Source organism: Sus scrofa, chromosome 1, assembly GCF_054392235.1.
Source record: "Sus scrofa isolate SSC_HxYL_T2T_F1_AM1 chromosome 1, Sscrofa_HxYL_maternal_Yorkshire_Landrace_v2.0, whole genome shotgun sequence".
Classification (NCBI taxonomy): Eukaryota; Metazoa; Chordata; class Mammalia; order Artiodactyla; family Suidae; genus Sus; species Sus scrofa.
In genome coordinates, this window is record NC_139383.1 from 50,657,080 (window position 1) to 50,678,538 (window position 21,459).

General features: G+C 33.9%; 1 protein-coding gene across 10 annotated transcripts in view; it reads left to right on the plus strand.

The window, feature by feature from the left end:
- The window catches only part of FAM135A (family with sequence similarity 135 member A), a 136,486-nt gene that overhangs the window by 68,008 nt on the left and 47,019 nt on the right, over positions 1-21,459 (plus strand). For 6 of the 10 annotated variants that reach the window (XR_014805028.1, XM_013992626.3, XM_084958701.1 and 3 more), the window contains exons 9-13: positions 2,435-2,561; positions 3,236-3,389; positions 8,111-8,188; positions 13,130-13,179; positions 15,515-15,670. Coding sequence is in view for 7 of the 10 variants with exons in the window: in XM_013992626.3 (XP_013848080.1) it covers positions 2,435-2,561; positions 3,236-3,389; positions 8,111-8,188; positions 13,130-13,179; positions 15,515-15,670 (565 nt within the window). In the remaining 3 variants the exon portion in view is untranslated. The remainder of the gene's footprint in view (positions 1-2,434; positions 2,562-3,235; positions 3,390-8,110; positions 8,189-13,129; positions 13,180-15,514; positions 15,671-21,459) is intronic. The other 4 variants (XM_003121274.6, XM_003353241.5, XM_021089438.2 and 1 more) reach the window with 1 other exon arrangement.

A 21,459-nucleotide genomic window follows, 5' to 3' on the forward strand; every position in this document is an offset into this window, starting at 1 on the left:
TGTAGAATTGCCCTCAGAATTTATAGAAAATCAACAAAATTTAAGATACTTCCCCCAAGTAAGAGCCTCCTGTTGCATATCTTTACATTGCTATAAAATTTGTGAGAACTCGTCCCTATATTGTCCCATGATCTCTTCTAGAGCACAGGGCCAGGAAGAAGTAAGTCTGTTTCTGCTAATGACTTACTTTGCCTTCCTTATTCGATAGTGAGATCTGTAACTAGTTGTTTTACAATTTTTTGTTTTGCCTCTTAGACCTCTGATGGCTTGCTATAACTTTTGTAAATGAAAAGTATTGCTATTATTATACATTATTTTATTATAGACGTCAAAGTAATTGTAATTGTTGATTAAAGTGTGTTTTTTTTAAATAAAACTTTCAAATAAGTATACAGTATTCCATATAATTTGCATTTTAGGTTTTAATGTTAAAATTTTTAATTTGTTTATGAAATACATTTCTGAAGTTTTCTGAATCTCTTATTTTTGTAATTTCAAACTATTTCAACCGTTCCTTTTTTAAAATAGCAACAGCTTAGTCTCTTTTCTGAAAAAGTGTGAGAATAGTTCATAGAGGTTAGCTCAGGTTATTAATGTTGCTGATTAAGTAGAATAGTGATACAGCACTAATCCTGGTGAGTTAAATGTGTGCTTCCTCTTGCAATGCAGCAGTTTTTGCCACAGACTAGTAGGTGAAAGAGACAGCTCATCTGCTAGAGACCGTTTACTGGAAGGAGAAGACATTTTTGGCTCAGAATCAGAAGCCAAGAGGATTAACTGTTGGCTCTGGTTAGTGATGGGAAGAGAATGAGGAGAGGTGCTGCAATGGCAGAGGTTGCTGTTCTTCCTGTTACTGGCCTTGAGCTCTGATATCCCCTCTCTTGCTGCTAGAACTGTGCCCTAAAAGAAGCAGCACATTCCCCTGCCTTTCCATGCCAATAAACAAGAGGAAAAGGGAAGGAAAGCTTTTTGCTGGTGGCATGCTAGTAGAGGGGTCCTGTTAAGGGTAATATTCCTCATTATTTTTGCTTCTATAAATACAGGTTTTTCCTGAAGTTTTGTTATGGGTGGAGCTCGTGGGTCAGGGATCAGATCCAAGCCTCAGTCTCCACCTAAACTGAAGCTGCAGCAATGCCAGATCCTTAACCCACTGTACCAGGCTGGGGATTGAACTCTTGTCCCAGTGCTTCCAAGATGCCACCAATCCTGTTGCACCACAGTGGGAGCTCCAAGATTGTCTTCTTAAATCAACTCAGCTATAGACATTAGATCAATTATTTAAAGTAACTGGGGAGTTTTTTAAAAAAAGGAATTTTAGGAGTTTCTCTTGTGGCACAGTGGGTTAAGGAATCTGGCATTGTTGCTACAGCAGCTTGGGTCGCTGCTGTGGCGCAGGTTTGATCCCTGGCCCAGGAACTTCCACATGCTGTGGATGTGGCCAAATAAGATAAAAAAAAATTTTAAAAATTTAAAAAAGGAGTTAAAATAACTGGGGTCAGGATTTCTTTCTTTGACTGTTTTCACATAACTTGTTTTTTATATTTGATTTTTCTAAGTATGACTTCTATAACTCAATTCTGAGAAACACATCATAGCAGGTGGAATATACCATTGACATACTTCTTTGCTAGGATGTAGATATTTCATTTTTGCAAAGCAAATTGATTTTGCAAATGAAAGCTGCTCTCTGCTTGTGGCAAATTTGATTTACTTTCCTGTCTTTTCCCTTTTGCCCAACTGCCAAAACAGTCAAATGCTTTAGCCTTCTTAAAATTAGCCATTACTTTATATCAGAAAAAATTGTGTATGATTTTTAAACATTCAAACGGAATACATACTTCTCACTCTATACAACTTATGGTATATTAAATGTAATGTTAACACCAGCAGCAGTAATTTATATAAAATGTGATTGAGATGGTGCCTTGGAGCACTTACTAAAATTATCTTAATATAGTTTGTAGACTTTGAGTGAAGAGAAAGGAAATATCTTGTTTTTGAGAAATAGAGGCAATGAGTAGATTCTGCTATTTTTCTTTTTCTACTTTTAAGAGGGAGCCCTTTATTTCTGTAAGTAGCAACTGTATTTGATTAACTTTATGAACTTGGTAACTAGTTCTGACAGTTAAATATTTCCAAATTAAAGCTTGACCTTCTGAATCCCACCGTGTCTTATCTTTAGAATCCTTTGAGACTCCCTGAAGCCCAATCCTACAGAAATAATCTCAAGCATCTAATCTAATTTTTTTTATATTGTGTCTTTTCATAATAATTCACATTATAAAAGAAGAAATTATAAAGTCATTTAAGAATACTATAGAAGTCATAACCTTGCAAAGCCCTTGCTTTTTACTCTATTCCTCTAAGATTTTCTTTTGTAAACATTTCTTAATAGTCTATTATGACAATAATAATGTGGTACTTGTTCCCCCAGCTTTCCTCGCCCTGTGAAGACTACTTGGTTAAATAGAAATGCACCAGCGCAAAACAAAGATTCTGTGATTCCTACTCTTGAAAGTGTGGTCTTTGGTATTAACTACACAAAACAGTTATCACCAGATGTAAGAACTGATATGTTTATAAATCCACTTTTCTCTTTTGTTTCAAGTGAAATGGTTCTTTTAATTGTTATATCTGTTAATGTGATCGTTCTTCTATTATTTGAGCTCAATAACTTACAGATCTAATTAATATAATCTTAACAAATAGATTGGTTCCCATTGTTAATTATGAAAATGAACCTGACTCCAGGATTTTACAAGACCTAATGAATAGAGATCTTTGACAGCCAGGGTCTTTTGTAACTTGTTATTGTCACCTCTTGCTCCCTTAACAGAACTGGTAGAATCATTCCAAAGGAGCCCATAAAGAACCATTGCCAGAGTTGATACCCAGTTTGCCGTGGTTTGAGTATAGCCCTTTCTCCCCTAAAAGAAAGGGCATTCATTCTATAAAAACAGTGTCCCTCTGTCAATTTAATTGGAATTCACATTTTCAAAAATCATAATTTAGTCTGCTTGTTTTAAAAGTCCAATGTAACTGAAATTACTAGAGTCATATTTCCTGTGTTTAAATTGCTTGTATGAACAAGAACAGTTCCCTAAAATATTGGTAGGTATCTCACATGTTTTAGAATAACTGTAATTACTAGATCCTCTGTGTTTCTAAGTTTCACATGCACTATTCTTAGATTCTTGGTTCCTAACACTGTGTCCCAAATGTACTCCTTGTCTAGGGCTGCAGCTTTGTCATTGCAGACGCCTTCCTGCATCATGCCTACCATTTCCACTACACCCTCTGTGCCACTCTGCTGCTGGCCTTCAAGGGGCTGCACAGCTACTTCATTACGGTAACCGAAGAGCTTCCCTCTTGTCAGAAACTAGAACTGGGTATGTTGAAAGTAGCCAGACCTCTGCTTCAAGACACTCTCTTCATTCTTATCTTGCTAGTTGTCAGCTTGGCCATAGTTTCTATATTAAAACGAGGTTTATGCGCTTCACTTTTACTTCTCTCTCAATTCCATCTTTTTCAATCTTTGATAATTACTTTTACAATTAAGAACATTTTATGATTCTGAGAAATAATTTCTTGATGACAAGTTTGAAATGAGTCATTTGATAGGTTTTTCTTAACAGTATGTCAATATACTACTTCTCTTAGACTATAACCAGAAAGCATACTAAAAAAGAAATCTTATTTACATACAGAATTATTTGATAGGGAAGATAAATTAGATAGATCAAATAAGATAAATTAATTCCATACTTCCAAATATTTAACTTTCTAAGCAGATTATAGGTATTTGGGACCTTTAATATATATATTTGGTTTTAAGTGCTCTCAGATCTTACTTCTTTTTTTCACTTAAGAAAATAAAATTACTGGAAGTTCCCATCATGGCACAGCGGAAACGAATCCAACTAGGAATCATGAGATTGCGGATTCCATCCCTGGCCTTGCTCAGTGGGTTAAGGATCCAGCGTTGCCGTGAGCTGTGGTGTAGGTCTCAGACGCAGCTCGAATCTGGCGTTGCTCTGGCTCTGGCATAGGCTGGCAGCAACAGCTCCAATTAGACCCCTAGCCTGGGAACCTCCATATGCCCCAGGTGTGGCCCTAGAAATGGCAAAAAGACAAAAAAAAAAGGAAAATAACATCACTCAGTTTTAACATTTTGAAAATTATTTAAATAATTTTTTTAAAACTCAGTCTTCAGTTTTAGTCCAGCTATGTATGCATATGTGTTTTAATACGTAATAAAAAACATGTTGATCTTGACTTTGTATACCACATACAGTTTGCAGAATACTTATATCACTTCACAGAAGATAAAGAGATTTGTAAAATTTTTTACTCAGGCATTTTATAATAGTTTTATAAGCTTTTATTTTGAAATCTCAGCTAATAGCTTATCATTAAAAGCACATTTAAAGTATATCTGAAATAAATTATTTTTGTCATTACATACTTAAATCAGAAATACCTTTAAAATTTTGCCTAATCATTCTTATTTCTTTGTTGTTCTTCAAGGATCTCAGTCTTTTAACAATATTGATATACTATCAAAAATAGTCACTGTTACTGGAAATAATTCTTGAGTTTGAGACTCTTTAGCCCATTTTTAATTACCTATTTTGGGGATAATAAAATAAGCATAAGAGAGTGAGTAAAATGATTTGTACCTCACTTAAATTCAGCTGTGAGGAAATGCTCGATATTGTGCCACTGCCTATCAGCAGCTACCCCAGTGGGTTCAATTAATTCCATTATTTAGTCCAGTCAGTTCATAACTTTTTTTTTTTAATAAATTTTATTGGAGTATAGTTGATTTAGAAAGTTGTATTAGTTTCAGGTATACAGCAGAGTAAATCAGTTATACATACACATATATCCATTCCTTTTCAGATTCTTTTGTCATATAAGTTATTACACAGTATTGAGTAGGTAGATTACCTTGTGCTATACAGTAGGTCCTTGTTATCTAACTATTTTATATATAGTAGTGCAGTTCACACTTTATTGAGTTGCCTGGGAACAGATGTTACTCAGTTGAGTGTTTAGAATGCTTAATTCAAGAATCCCTGGGAGTTCCTGTTGTGGCTCAGCAGTAACAAACCTGACTAGTATTGATGAGATTGCAGGTTTGATCCCTGGCTCCACTCAGTGGGTTAAGTATCCAGTGTTACCATGAGCTGTGGTTTAGCTTGCAGAAAACAGCTTAGATCCCGTGTTGCTGTGGTATGGGCCAGCAGCTGCAGCTCCTGTTCAACCCCTAGCCTGGGAACTTTCATATGCCACTCATACCACACATTAAAAAAAAAGAAAAAAAGTAAGAATTCTAGTGTATCGCCAGATTTATAAGCAACAGGAAATGTTTGTTCTTTTTTGCTCATGTATTCTTCCTTAAGACAGAAATAATAGTATGGAAATCTTTTGATTAATATTCTCTGATATATTCTTTTTCCTTGCTGTTTCATATACTTAGAATCCTTCTATTTCCCTTAGGAAAGTCCTTTATGAGACTACTGACTCAAATATAAACCATTGAAAATGTTCTTTTTTGAAAATGAAAGAATTGTTTATAAATAGACCTAATTTAGGTTATCACTTATCCTCTATTAGTGAAAAAGTTATACTCCCATATATTTTTTAATTTGGTTCTTTGGAATTCAAACGCATTTTCTTAAGAGAATTATATTATAAATTTAGGTTAATTTAGGTTTAATGATCAGACTGCAAAATTACTAGACAGTAATATCAGTGAAGGACAATACCATGTTTCTGAAAAGTTATAAAGGTAGTGGTGTGATACTTAGAAGCATGTGTAATGATGTTTCTATAAGAAAATGGGTTAATAGTTTCAGTGTATAATGCTGTAGTCAGATTCATGGAGGCATTAGCTTGTAGTGCTTAAGAGTGCATGTTTGCAGCCATTTCTGTCACTTACTATATAAGAGTAACTTCTATATAACTGGGACTATATATACAAAATAGTTTCCATTCTAAGAATAGGTGGTTTGAAAGGATCCAGATGCCATGAATGAGTTAGGAAGGAAAGCAGAGGGTGTGAGGAAGCTCTGTGAAAAAGACTTCATAAAGGTGGAATCCTCTTGGGCTTTTTATGTACACCTCCTGTCAGGTACTGAGCATGGTGCTGAGGAAGGAGTAGGTTTCTGTCTTTAAAGAGCTTTGACCTCCCCGTATTCCCTTAATAAGTAATCAGTTCAGCATTGAGGTAGGCAGAAGAAACTCCCCCTGTGAGATGGGATTCTTGTGGTTTTAATACAGAGAGCCCTATGTGAGATGAGCGTATAAATCCCTGCACAAGGAAGATGTCCACCTGCATATAATTTTCAGTTTTAACACTTATTATTTCCAAGTGAAAAAATACCTGAACCACTTTTTAATTTAGAAAAAAAAATTTCTCTACAAAAGGAAATGATGTTTAAAGAAAGCAAGTGTTGCTTTTCAAAGGCAAAGATTTATTTCAAATAGCTTAGACCGTATAAGCACTTTATTACTAATTTATCTGACTTCAGTATGATAATTCATTTATTTAGAAGATTTTTAGCTTTCTTTCAGGTAAGGAAGGCTTTAATGGCATGTATATTAGTTTGGGCTTAACATGTAGAAAATATCGTAATTAAAAGAGCCCTTATGGAGTTTCCATCATGGCTCAGCGTGTTAATAATCTCACTAGTATCCATGAGAATGTGGGTTCAATCCTTGGCCTCGCTCTGTGGGTTAAGGATCCCGCATTGCAGCTGTGGCATTGGTTGGCAACTACAGCTCCAGTTCAGCCCATAGCCTGGGAACTTCCGTATGCTGCAAGTGTGGCCCCCAAAAGACAAAAAAAAGCCCTTATATTTTATTTCAGGAGTCACTTACTAAGTGAATATCAACTATATTCCAAATTATTTGCTTAAAATATTTTATCATAAAATAAAATTCTAAAGCAAACCCAGACTTCAGCTTTAGATAAGCAAATAATAGTGATAAAATAAAATTATTAGTACCTTACACATAGTATTTACTGAAAATATAGTTGTTGAATGGATGAATGAAATAGCCCAAAACAGTTTTTGTTGTTACTTGAAAAGCACATAGGCATCAGCACATATTTTATAGTAGTTTCCTAGGAAGTTTAAATCAAGATTCATCTTCAGTAAATATCAGTAAATCTTTGTGATATTCTCAAACTTTTCATTATTATTTATACTGTGAATTTTAGTTTATTCTTGAACACATCTTCTAGGGAAATATCTGAAATATTATTAACTATTCAGAATAAAACCATTGCATCTTCTGAACTATTAACATTGTTTATTTTTAACCTAGCAAAATTGTAGGCACTAGATAATATTTCTCTAAAACACTGTTGACTAAACATCATATTTACTAGTTTTAGCACATTTTTAAAAAGTAGTTCTTGATTAGAGGATGTATTTTATTTCCTTCTACTATTTAGCACTTTTCTTGATTTTTCAAATAAGTATACATTTAAAAGTCTTAATTTCCACCATGCTTTGAAAAGTGTATCTAAACTCTATTCCCTTTTTAAAAATAATGCCTTGAATTCCGTTCTGCCTTTGTCTTTTTCTTTTCTCATAGATGAATGATGTACATTTTTTTTTTTTTTTTTTTTTTTTGTCATGCAGTTAAATATTGTTTTGGTGCAAGGAATTCTTACTGAAAATGGGAGTCATGAATTCTGGAATCTAGGCTTTAGCAAGTCATGTAACCTTTCTGGGCCCCAGCATCTAAACTTGTAAAAGCAGGGTGTTGACCTAGCTGATATCTGAGATCCCTGCCAACTCTAAAACTCTGAATACAAGAAATTAAAACCTAAAAGTAATGTTGGATTATGAAAGGTAGAGTTGCACATGCATTTAAATAGAAAAATGAAACAAAAAGAACAAAGTAATGTAAACTTGAATGTACATCATTTATAATTTTAATAAGCTAATTAACTAAAAGATTCTGCTCTAGTGTTCTAATCTAACTGCACTATCAGATCAAAACTACATCTATTAATAACAAGTTGGAAAATTCTAGTAAATTTTATTGTGAAAGGAGTATAGTAACTAGTGCTGTGTGCAATCCTTATAACTAGCCAAGGCCAACATGCAGGTCCTTTATGAGCGCCTTCTGAGAAGAAAACAGCCACCAACTCAGAAAGACACCTGTCTAGGTACGTTTACAAATAGGCTAAGTAAATAATCCCTTTTAATTAGTATGAAACTTTGCTTTAAATTAGTGTCAAATTTCATAAATATGTATTTATTAACATAGTATGTTCCTACCACCCTTTTTAAAGAACTTTTAGAATCAGTTTGGTTTATAGATAAGCTTTGGTTAATTCTTAATTTTAATATTGAAGTTGTTTTTTAAAAAACTGGGAATGTTAAATGCAAAGATTTCTTTGGTTTTTTCCATATTCTTTTCAGAGTTCCTATTAAGAAAGCTTTTTGGAAACCATGTTCATTGCCATAATTGGTTGATTTAATGATATAGCCTTAAATTTGTTCAAAGTCAGTTTCTCTTTGAGTAGGGCTAATGATAATAAAATGTGGTTTAAAAACTGAAACTCATTTCATACACTATAGAAATAAAGAAGAGAAACATCTTTAGTATATGGTTTTGGTTGTTGAGTAAATTTGCATTCATTTTTTATTCTAAATTTTTAAATTATTTTTATAATGATTTTTATTTTTTCCATTATAGCTGGTTTATAGTGTTATTACTCTAAATTTTAAAAGCAAAACACAGTAATATCAAATCACCGCTATCCAGATGTTATATATTTCAAAGGAAATATTCTGATCTCATCATCTTATTGACATTTTTAGACTTTTGTTCATGAATAGCAATAGTGCTTAATTTATTATCCTTCCATTAGTATATTAAAACTTTTTACTTGGTGTTGAATAAAACATCACAGTTACACTTTTTTAAATTATGAAAAGCTGTAGAAGTAAAAAATCAGATCACCGTATTTGGGAGTTCCCGTTGTGGCTTAGCAGTAACGAACCTGATTAGTATTCATGAAGATGTGGGTTTGATTCCTGGCCTCACTCAGCGGGTTAAGGATCCAACGTGCCATGGGCTGTGGTGGAGGTCGCAGACGTGGCTTGGATCCTGTGTTGCTATGGCTATGGCTGTGTCGTAGGCCAGCAGCTGCAGCTCTGATCTGACGTCTAGCCTGGGAACTTCCATATGCTGTAGGTGCGGGAAGAAAGAAAGAAAAAGAAAAAAAAATCACAGTGTTTCTCAGTTTTCAAAAGTATGGACAAAAGGAAATTAAGGAACCAAAATTTTTCTCCACATTTCTGTGATGAAAACTAGCTCAGAAATATTAAATTGGGATAGTTTTCACTAAAATTATTAAGAGAGAACCTTACCTTATTAGGAAAGAAGGAAGATTGAATATTTATTTATGGTCATAATTTTGAAATATAATTTTATATTCTCATTAAGTAACTGTAAAATTAAAGAATTCACAGTGTGAAATTATGGTCCTTTATGACATGTTTTAGTGTTCTTTTTAGCAATAAAAATATACTTTTCATTTACTATTGTACTGCCTGCCTGTTTACATGTGAGCATCCTAATAAATAATTTTAAAGAATGCTGCTTATATAATAAGTCCCCAGTTTTTGGTTGAGACATCTTTGGGAAAAGACTTGATTCAAAACTAAAACATAATGAAGTACGTTAAATAATGCTTTTTTCAGGATATTTCAGTCCTTAACTCCTTGCATTATTTTGGTCATTATCTGTTCTATGCTATAACTACCTTTTGAATGAATGAATAGATGATAATTGGGCAGATATATTTAAAAAATAAATTTAAGATACATCTATACTTTGATCTAGCATCTCCATTTTTGTTCCTCTCTAGCACTGAAATGAGTACCAGTATGTCACAGTATATATATATGCATGTTTATCACAGTATTGTTAGTAGTGGCAAAACACTGAAAGCAAACATAAATGCCCATCATTCAGCAAAGAACAGAATATGAAAGAAATTATGAGGTATCTATACCAAGGAATATTATGCAGCCATTAAAAATGCTTTAGGGCCGCATATCAGATTTTCATGGAGTACTCCTGAGAGAAAAATAGCAAGTTGCAGAAATTATGTAAAATATAATCTATTTCAGTAGAACAGTGACTCCAGATCTCATATATGTATATATTTTAAAATCTGAAAGGATATGTTCTAGGCTGCCACCTTGTATTAATTAGCAGGAGGCACTGAGTTTTAAAAAATATAAGAAAGGAGTTCCCGTCGTGGCTCAGTGGTTAGTGAATCTGACTAGGAACCATGAGGTTGCAGGTTCGATCCCTGGCCTTACTCAGTGGGTTAAGGATCCGGCGTTGCTGTGAGCTGTGGTGTAGGTTGCAGATGCAGCTCAGGTCCCGCGTTGCTGTGGCTGCAGTGTAGGCCGGCGGCTACAGCTCTGATTGGACTCCTAGCCTGGGAACCTCCATATGCCACGGGAGCGGCCCAAGAAATGGCAAAAAGACCAAAAAAAAAAAAAAAAAAAAAAAGAGTAAGAAAATAATCACATTTATACATTTCTATAAAATTGTATAGATATTTTTAAAAGAAAAATTAATTAAACTCAGTTTAAAATCCTAAATGATTTTGAAATAATTTCAGCTGAAAGATGTTTAAACATTCTTTAAGATGCTTGCATTGAAGTGGTTCCCACAAGCCATAATGCAAATAAACATACTAGTTTCTGCATTTGGATTGTTATATGAAAAGATAAGGAAAATGTATCAAAACTCAGAGTTTTAAAGGTTTATTTATTTCCTTTTTTCTTGCTTAAACAACAGAAGTTTTATTTTCTCACAGTTCTGAAGGCGAGAAGTCCAAGATCAAGATTTTGGTAGTAAAGTTTTATTTTCATTAAAAAAAAAAAAATTCACAGGTAGGATATGCCTACCAAGACCAGTTTTACTGATTTTCTTCTGTCACAGGAAAACACATGAGTGATGTAAAAATGTATGATGGCATATAGAAGTTATGATTTTAATACAGGGTCCACTATAGAGTTTTCCTTTTTAATTTTGGAAAATCTAATATTAGGAGCCAGTGATTTATCTGATAGTGAAATGATTTGTGAAATATCAGCAGGTGTCTTTAGTTATCAGTTGACCAATTTGCAGTTTATTTCTTGGTACATTAGATATTATTATTTATATATTATTTATATATATTTTGACATATTTATATATATATTATTTATATAGTTTGTAAATTGCAAAACATTTGTGTGTCCTACCAGTTTTGGTTACCAACAGAGTATTTGCTGTTCTCATCATAACTTGGTTGTATTTACCACATCATTGTAACTGCCTATTTTATCAAATTTAAATGTTTATCGTTCTTTGTATCAAGTAATAAACATTCAGTGTACCATATGAGATAGTAAGCTGATGAATGAATTCAAGGATGTCACAGAATGTATTCTTGCCTTTATGTGACAATGATCAGTTAAACTTCCTTACAGCAACAAAATTGTGGAATTTGGTGTGATCACAACTGTGCCATCGGAGTTCTCTTAGGAGAATTCATTTAAATTTGATTTCTGAATAAAAATTAAGTATATCTAAACATGATGTTTTAGATTTTAGTGAAATTCTTTCCCTGCAAAAAACAATAAATCTTTCTATTCTCTTAATTTCTGTATTCCCTTATAAATATTACTATTTTAATTTTAAATTAATCTGTAAACCCCCCCCCTTTATAAATGGTTATGGCACACATTAAATAAGCTAGGGTGGAGTTCCCGTCATGGCACTGCAGAAACCAATCTGACCAGCATCCATGAGGACGCAGGTTTGACCTCTGGCCTCTGTCAGTGGATTAAGGATCCGGTGTCGCTGTGAGCTGTGGTGTGGGTTGCAGACGTGGCTGGGATCTGGCGTTGCTGTGGCTGTGGTGTAGGCTGGAGGCTGGAGGCTCAGATTCGACCCGTGGCCTGGGAACCTCCATTTGCCGCAGGTGCGGCCCTAAAAAAGCAAACAAACAAACAAAAAAAAAACTACACTTATATGGGGAAAAAAAATGCCACAGTTTCAGACTGTCTTATAGAAAATGGAATTTATTAAACTAAAACATGAACTTACCTTTTCTTAATAATTTTGTCATTCATTTTCATTAAATACCGTATATTCAGATATGTTTTAAATATGTTCTGGTTATAAAAATTATTTTGACTTGAACTTTTTAGGAATAGATTTTATAAAAAGCAAAACATGTACATATGTAATACAAAATACTAAGATTACTGGAATTTATAACAAGTGAAATTCAATAACGTCTAGTTACATGCTTTATCTTTTCTGTGATGCAGTTGTGCAAGTTACTTTAATTATACAGTCAATATTTCCTTGGTAGCGTTAGCCTCTTAAAGAACTGAAACCCTCTATTTAATACAGCATGCCTCACTTTATTGCACTTCACAGGTACTGCCTTTTTCACAGACTGAAGGTTTGTGGCAACCCTATGCCAAGCAAGTCTGTTGGAACCATTTTTCCAACAGCATTTGCTTATTTCTTGTCTATGCATCTCATTTTGGTAATTCTCACAATATTTCGAGCTTTTTCGTTATTATTTGTTACAGTGATCTATGATCAGATATCGTTATGATACTCTTGGCTAAGGTTAAAACTCATTGAGGGCTCAGATGATGGTTAGCATTTTTTAGCAACAAAGTATTTTTTAATGAAGGTATGTACATTGTTTTTTAGACATAATGTTATTGCACCCTTAATAGACTACAGTATAGTATAAACATAACTTTCATTCGCACTGGGAAACCAAAAAATTCATGTGACTCGCCTTATTGCACTATTCACTCTATTGCAGTGGAACCGAGCCGTGGTATCTTTGAGGTATGCCTGTTATCAATACATAGAATTTAATAATTGTCACATTTCCTGCATGATTAATGTGTTTATGAAAATATATTACATTGAAGTTTAATTCATTTAATATAGTCCAGATATTCACACCCTTCTGGTTTTTTTAAGATAATTTATTTATATAATTTCAAAAATAGTTTTTGGATCTAACGTTGAAATACCTCCTCTAATTACTCTTTACTCCTTTCAGAGGAAATGGATGTAGAAGCTCGACTTACTGAATTATGTGAAGAAGTTAAGGTACTTGGATTTTTAAAATTTACATTACTGAGCTATTTAAGTGGATTCTGTTTCCTTTTCTAAATACTTTTCTCAAAGAAAATTATTTATTCTTCTAAAATGCAAAAATAAAATTGTTGATCTATGTCGAACCACAACTTAGTTGATCAAATGACATTTGACTTGAGTGTGAAGTTAGATTACCTTTAAAATATATATTATTCTGCATTTAAATGAATAGCAAAGACAATCAACTGATCAAAAGTGTGCTTTTTCTTATATTCACTCAGATAATTTCTGTACAATTTTTCTTTTGTCCTTTTAGGGCTGCACCTACGGCATATGGAAATTCCTAGGATAGGGGTCAAATTGGAGCTGCAGCTACCAACCTATAACACAGCCACAGCAATGTGGGATCTGAGCTGCAACTACGACCTACCTCAGGGCAGTGCCGGAACCTTAACCCACTGAGTGAGGCCAGGGATCTAACCCACACCCTCATGGATACTCGTCGAGTTCATTACCATTGAGCCACAACAGGAACTCGTGAACAAATTTTTGAAGCATCACTTAAACTTACATATTTTGTAAAGTGATATTGTTTAGAAATGAAAATTTGTTTAATTTCAAGAGTTCAGTTTTTGTTTCAGACCGTATTTCCACTAGTTCTTATGATTAAATTGAATAGACTTATTTTTTTCCCGTGGAAAGAAATGTTTTGACTATTTTAAGATCACTGTGTATTTCACTCTTGTTTAGCTATGTTAATGGAAGAAGTCAGAGACATGAATCAGACAAAAATAAATATTTGGCTTCGGGATGTATTTCTGTATGTAAATTAAACTGAGGACTTGAAATAAGCAGAATGGACTTTTTTTTTTTTGCTTTTTGGGGCCGCACCCATGACGTATGGAAGTTACCAGGCTAGGGGTGGAATCAGAGCTACAGCTGCCATCCTACACCACACCCACAGCAACATGGGATCCAAGCCTTGTCTGTGACCTGCACCACAGCTCACAGCAACATGGGATCCTTAATCTACTCAGCAATGCCAGGGATTGGACCCTCATCTTCATGGATCCTAGTTGGGTTTGTTAACTGCTGAGCAAGGAAGGGAACTCCCTAGACAATTTTATATGCTATCCTAATGGCTTTCCCCATGATTAAAATACTTGTTTTCTTTAAAAAAAAGTCACTAATGTCATGTCCAAGTACAGTCATCCAGTAGATAATGGGTATGGAGCTCAGGAGAGATGAGATTCAGAGATATAAATATAGCCATCCTTGGTGGGTAGGTGGTAAAGGATAGGATACTATGGGAGTGCCTGTCAGCTTCCATCTGAGTAGACGACTTCTCCCTTCTTTATGGTCGGAAAATGGTATCAGCACCTATGTGTAAACTTAAAGTAGATTTCCTAGTGTTACTAGTGTTTGAAGTCAGGCTTTTGCATCATGGTATTCTGTGCCTGAAAACTGACTGCTGCCTCAATGGATTAAAGAAAAGCCTGTTCTCATGGTAAAAATGTCTGTCCAAAGAGAAACATCATTCTGATTTAGAGTCTTTTATTATTCATCTTATCAATTCAAGAAAACCAAATGCCTTTTAGAAGATTCTTCATTTCATTCAGTGCTCTTAACTTCTATCATCGGCAAGCGAATATTTAAATAAATGGGATAATTTAATACCACTGTTAGAACACTCATGATATTGTATTTTATTTTAATTTTTTACCCACTTTTCTTCCCTCTTTAGACTGTGAGCTTCTCATATTAATCTTGGTATCTATAGAATATAGACCCTAGCTTGTAAAGTGTGCTCAGTAAATACTGGATGAATGAATTGTTAGAAAAGGAAAGAAATGTTTGACAACTCTGTGAAAGGGTACCCACAAGCAAAATGAAATCTAGGAACATAGGTCTGAGAGAAAAGCAGTGCTTTAGAGAGTGTATCACTCATTTCTGTTAATACTTAGATGATTGGAGGGAAAAAATCATATTTTAAGGTTTCATCATCTTTCAAAAATTTTATAACTTTCATCATGATTTGTACATTGTGTTTAAAGTTCTCAGTATTTTGGTGTTTGAATTTGATCATGTTCTGTAGAATCCTGATTTGTAACTTTAGGCTAGATTTGAATATTCCAGTAACAAGATACCTCAGATATTGAAATATTGGTTGAAAATTGCTATAGTAACTGTCAGAAAAAGCCATTGATCAGTTGGTCTCCACACTTCATATGCAGGTGCATGCACTTTTTTTAAACTAAAAATTTGCCTTTATATTAATATTCTCAATAATATATTAGATATGGTAATTCTCAGAGAGCAGTAAAGTGTTTTTTTCTTGTCATTTCAGAAAATAGAAAATCCTGATGAACTGGCAGAACTTATAAATATGAATCTTGCCCAACTGTGCTCACTTCTAATGGCTTTATGGGGACAGTTTCTGGAAGCTATAACACTACATGAAGAGCTAAGGCTATTATTAGCACAAGAGCACCATACCTTGAGGGTAAGTTGTTAAAAAAAAGTAGTGTTAGGGCATTTTAATGAGTGTTATCATTTATATTTGGAAATTTCTTATAAATAAAAAGCCTACTTTTTACCTAATATGCTCTTAAATCAGAAAAGAGACATTTATTCTTATTATTTGATTTCTAAAGTTAATAACAGAATAATACAGTTGAGTACATGACCTGGCTCAGTTATATCCCTGCTAGTAAGAAAAACCACCTGACCTATATGGGAAAAGAATCTGAAATAGAATGGATATATGTATAACTGATTCATTTTGCTGCACACCTGAAACCAACACAACATTTTAAGTCAACTATACTCCCAATAAAATTGAAAAAAAGAAAACCACATATATGTAAATAAAATAGGAAAAGTATCATAAAGGACAGTCCTTGGAACTCAAGAACAGCCAAGACTTATTAGGAACAGAAGCCAGAACTAAAGAGCCATCTCAGACTAAGACAGAATATCTCTCTTCAATGTTACACTTGCCTCCCTTCCTGTCTCCTTCCCTCACCTCAGTTAGAGACACATGTTATGAACTTGGCAGGACTTGGAGAGTAATGTAGATGTACATGTTTGTTATAGGTCTAGTATGGATTATGCAGAAATTTTTGTACAAAGTTATATCAAGAGGCTTTGAGATATTGAATCTTTGACTGTCTTTCCCATCTTATCTCCTTAGATACTCTGTAACCACACTAATTTTCATGCCTACTAGTTATTCCATAAAAAATCATGTTTATTTTTTATGTATTTATTTATTTTTGCTATTTTAGGGCTGCACTCACGGCATATGGAGTTTCCCAGGCTAGGGGGTCACATTGGAGCTATAGCTGTTGGCCTACACCATAACTCACAGAAACACCAGATCCCTACCCAATGAGTGAGGCCAGGGATTAAACCTGCATCCTCATGGATCCTAGTCAGGTTTGTTAACCTCTGAGCCACTAAGGGAACTCCCCATGTTTATTTTCTTTTTTCCTATTTTTTGTTTTTCTTTCCTTAATTATAAACCACAACATACAATCAAAATCAGAAAAGTGCATAAAACATGCACATTTTAACAAATTGTTAAAAGAACATACCCTTTTAACTATCATCCAGATCACAAAATTGAAAATTGTCAACACCACAGAAGTATTCTGTGTATTTTTTTTCCAATTTCTATTTCCTCCATGAAGTTTAGAAGGAATCACTGTCATCTTTTGTGATAAGTTCTTTGTCTTTTAGGTTTTTTTGGTTTTGGTTTTTGTTTTTTGGAGTTTTGGGCTGTTTATTTTTCCTTTAAATGAAAACTTATTTGAGCAGAGTACATATAAAACAGACAAACTGGACTCTGGTTGACATGAAGGACAGGGCAACTGGAGCATTGGCTGTCTTTAGTTTTAACAACTATGTATGAACACTAAATAATAGAAATTGTTTCTGCCCAGTAGTTATTTAGCCTGTTACTGAATTCTGTATAAATGAATTCATACAGTGTGTATTCTTTTGTATATTGCTTCTTTTACTCAAGATTTTGTTTGTGAGATTAATCTGTTTTTTTCATAGTTGTAGATTGCTCATTTTCATTGCTGTGATGTATTTCCATTTGAATATACCCATGATTTTGTTTATCCATTCTACTTTTGATGGACATTTAGATTACTTCTGACTTATAGCTACTGCTAACCAAATTGCTCTGCATATTCTGCACATATTTCCTGGCATACCAGTTTCTATGACATATGTACCTGTAAAGGAAATTGCTATGTCATAGGATATGAATAACTTCAATTCTGTTAGCTAATGCTACACTGTTTTCCAAAGTGGTATCAGTTTTCACTCCCACCAGCACTGTATAAGAGTTCTTGTTACTCCACAGTTTTCCCAACTTTTGATATTGGCACACTTTTTGCACCCACACATATGGAGGTTCCCAAGCTAGGGGTTTTATCAGAGCTATAGCTGCTGGCCTATACCACAGCCACAGCAACACGAGATCCAAATTTTGTCTTCGACCTACACCACAGTTCATGGCAATGCCAGATCCGTAATCCACTGAGCAAGGTCATGGGGTGGATACTAGTCAGATTTGTTTCCACTGAGTCACAACAGGAAGTCCATTATTGGCAGACTTTTAAAAATTTTACCAAGATAGATGTAAAATAATATACCATTTTGGTTCTAGTTTGCATTTTTCTGATGGCTTAGTATAAGTAAAGCACTATTTTGTGTGATTATCGGCTACATAGATTTCCTGTTTGTGAACTGCCTGTTCAAATTACCCATTTTTCTGTAGGATTACTTTTGTTTTTCTTATTGATGTGTAGTAGTTTTTTATATATTCTAAATAATTATCCTTTGTTATATGTTTTATAAATCTCTTATTTCATGGCTTTTTTTTTTTTTTTTACTATCTTCATGCTATCTTTTGATGAACTAGAGATCTTAATTTTAGTGTAGACAGAACAGAAGAGAAAAGCCAGACATAGACATATGCATATGTGAATACATAATATATGCAGATCAGCAAAGAAAAGGTAAAATTTGCATAAATGATGTTGGGACAATTAGGTATCCATGTAGAAAAAAATTATATAAAATTCAGTTCTAAGTTAATTGAAGATAAACATGAAAGACAAAATCATGTTTTATTTCTAAAATATAATAGAGAACTTACAGAAGAATTACAGAAATAGTACAGCATGTTACTATATACTCTTTGAAAGAATCACAAGTTACCATTTTGGTGTATTTGTTTCATCATTCCTTCTTTTTCTGGATAGGTACACATATAAATATACACACACATACATGTTTTTTTCCTGGACCATTTGATAGTTACAGATATCATGCTTTTTTTCCATAAATCTTAAAGAATGTATTGACTAAGAATGAAGGTATTCTCTTGACCACAGTACAGTGATCAACTTTAGGAAATTTAATATTGATACAGTAGTGATATCTTCTGCACGATTCATTTTTAAATCTTGTCATTTGTCTTAATGTCCTGTGTGACAGCTATTTCCAGATTCATCTCAGGTTCACACATTGCATTCAGTTATATCCCTTTAAACTCCTTAGACTCAAATAGTTTAGTTATTATAACTAATAGTTTATTAATAATAGTTACCATTAATAAGCTATTAATAGTTTATTAATCTCAAATAGTTCCTTATATTTTCTTTGTCTTTCATGAATTTGTCTTTTTTTTAAAGGCAAAGTAGTTGGCCAGTAATTTTGTGTACCATTCTTCAATTTGGGTTTGTATTATGTTTCCTTATGATTAGATTTAGATGATACAATATTAGTGGGAATACTACATTTTATTTATTTTTCAACCAGTTTTGGTAAATTATATTTTTCCAGGAGTTTGTTTGTCTAAATTTATTGATTTATGGTCTTAAATTATTCATAGCATCCTTCAGTTATTTTTTTTAACATCTGTAGTATCTGTAGTGTTCCTCTCTTTCATTTTTAATATAAGTAGATGCTTAACTTATTACTTGTAGCATTTCTTCTTTTCTATTATATACATTTAGGTTTACAAGTTTCTAAGTACTTCTAGTGCTTCAGTTGCATTCCACAAGTCTTGATATGTTGTATTTTTTTACCTTTCAGTTCTTAGTATTTTCTAATTTTTGTGAGCAGTTTATTCTTTGATTCAGGGTTATTTAGAAGAGATTCTTTTTCCCATTAGCACCTAAAATAACAAATACATCTGTTCATTCATTTCTGTGTATCAACAGAAACAATATACTAGTCAATGACAAGATGCCACAGGAACTACTTTATATGCATACCACCCCAAGTGGAAAATCTCTCAGCCTACTATAACAATTTGGGAACCTAACATCTATTGCATATAAATGTTTGAATTAATACAACATATGTAAACAAAACCATTAACAGGTACACTTGGGATATATGATCTCAAATTTAGCTATTGTCATTCTTTTCTTGCTTAGAAGTCCAAGAAATTGAGTGTCTGCCCAAGAAATTTAATCTTCTTCATAAATAAAGTACTAAAAGCAGTTCTTATTCGTAAGCTGCCATGTTTTGTATCAAGTGGCCCTGTAGTTCTGAGTTAGAAATTGGCACTTAGCCCCAAGGCAGTCATCTGTAGCATTGACATAAGGAGAATTAGTGATTTTTGAAGTCGCCTTCTGCATGTAAACTCTGCTGACTTGGGACATTTTGTGTTAGAAGAATGACTGACTTAAGTGTTCAGATCATTTCCCTTGAGTAATTCAAACATGGAACACATAAGAGACACAGGTAGTAAACATAAGAGACACAGGTAATAAACATAAGAGACACAGTTAGTAAACATTTTCAGAAACCAAGAGAGACAAGGTTATGGGCAAAAGCCATGAGACCGTAGAAACCATGAGTAAACATTATTTTAAGGTAGGGATAACAATAAATAGGGTCAGAATAAAATAGAGAGAGCAGAGAGAGAGGAACACCGTGATGGAGGAGCCACAAGGAAAGGGAACGACAGATACTTATTTCCAAAACAGTAGCCTCTTGAGTGATCTAAGGATATTAGTCTCTTTGTTCTCTCCTAAATGGCAATGAATAGCATTTCAATTTCCAAGAACAGGCTGTTTGGCTACAGGGTCAGTTCCCTGGATGTCCTTACTTAGCTGAATATATCCTTATAAAAAACCCCACCCAGACTGAGCTGTCCTGTGCCTGTCTCTGTCTTGCTAACCAAAAAGCCTTCATATGCAGGAGAATGTTTCTTTATTTCCATATACAACAATTTCCTAGTTGTCTTCTTGTTTTTAATAACCATACCTTCGTTGTGGTTAGGAAACAGTATGTGTGATGTCAGTACTTTAATTTTTTGAGACTTGCTTTACCTGTAGCATGAATGTGTACCCTTCAGGGTGCTGGGTTAAGTGTTCTAAATATGTCTGCTAGGTTAAGTTTATAAGTCATTTTGTTCAAATTTTTTCATATTTGTAATGAGTTTAGGGCCGCTACAGCTGTCAACTACCAAGAAAAATGTATTAAAATCTCTCTTATTATGAATTTATTCTTTTTTTTTTTTTTCTCTTTATGGCCATACCTGCAGCATGTGGAAGTTCCCAGGCTAGGGGTCAAATCAGAGCTTCAGCTGAGGCCTGTGCCACAGCCACAGCAACACTGGATCCAAGATGCATCTCCAATCTACACCACAGCCTGTGGCAATGCCAGAACCTTAATCCACTGAGGCCAAGGATCAAACTGGCATCCTCATGGGTACTAGTCAGATACTTAATCCACTTAGCCACATGGGAACTCCATGAATTTGTTTTTATTTATTGTTATCAGTTAGGAAGTGGCAGAGATGGGATTCAAACCCAGGTAGTATGGCGCAGTAGTCTGTTCTTCACCACTTGATATGCTGCTTCCCAAAATAGAGAAGAGAGTGATAGCAGGGATCAGAGGCAACTTTGTAGCATATTTTATGGTGAGGGCTTGTCTTAGGTGAAATAGAAATAAGAAGGTAAGCTTCAGGAGTCAGAAAATAGCTGGTGAACACAACTTTGAAAAAAAAAAATGGGGCAAAGAAGGGAGGCCAAAACAAAAATTATTTTTATAAAAAACTAAAATATCAGAAATAAACTAAAACTTTACTTAGAGCTTCCCTTTTCTCACCTCATTCCAGATATCAAGATAAGGCCTATTTAACTCCTAAAGGACTCAAAGAGGGTTAATTAAGGCACAGTGAGAAAGTGCCCTAATGTTACTTAACCAGGGATAATAAGCCTTACCCTGCCCTGCTATGTAGCAAGGAAATTGTGGAAA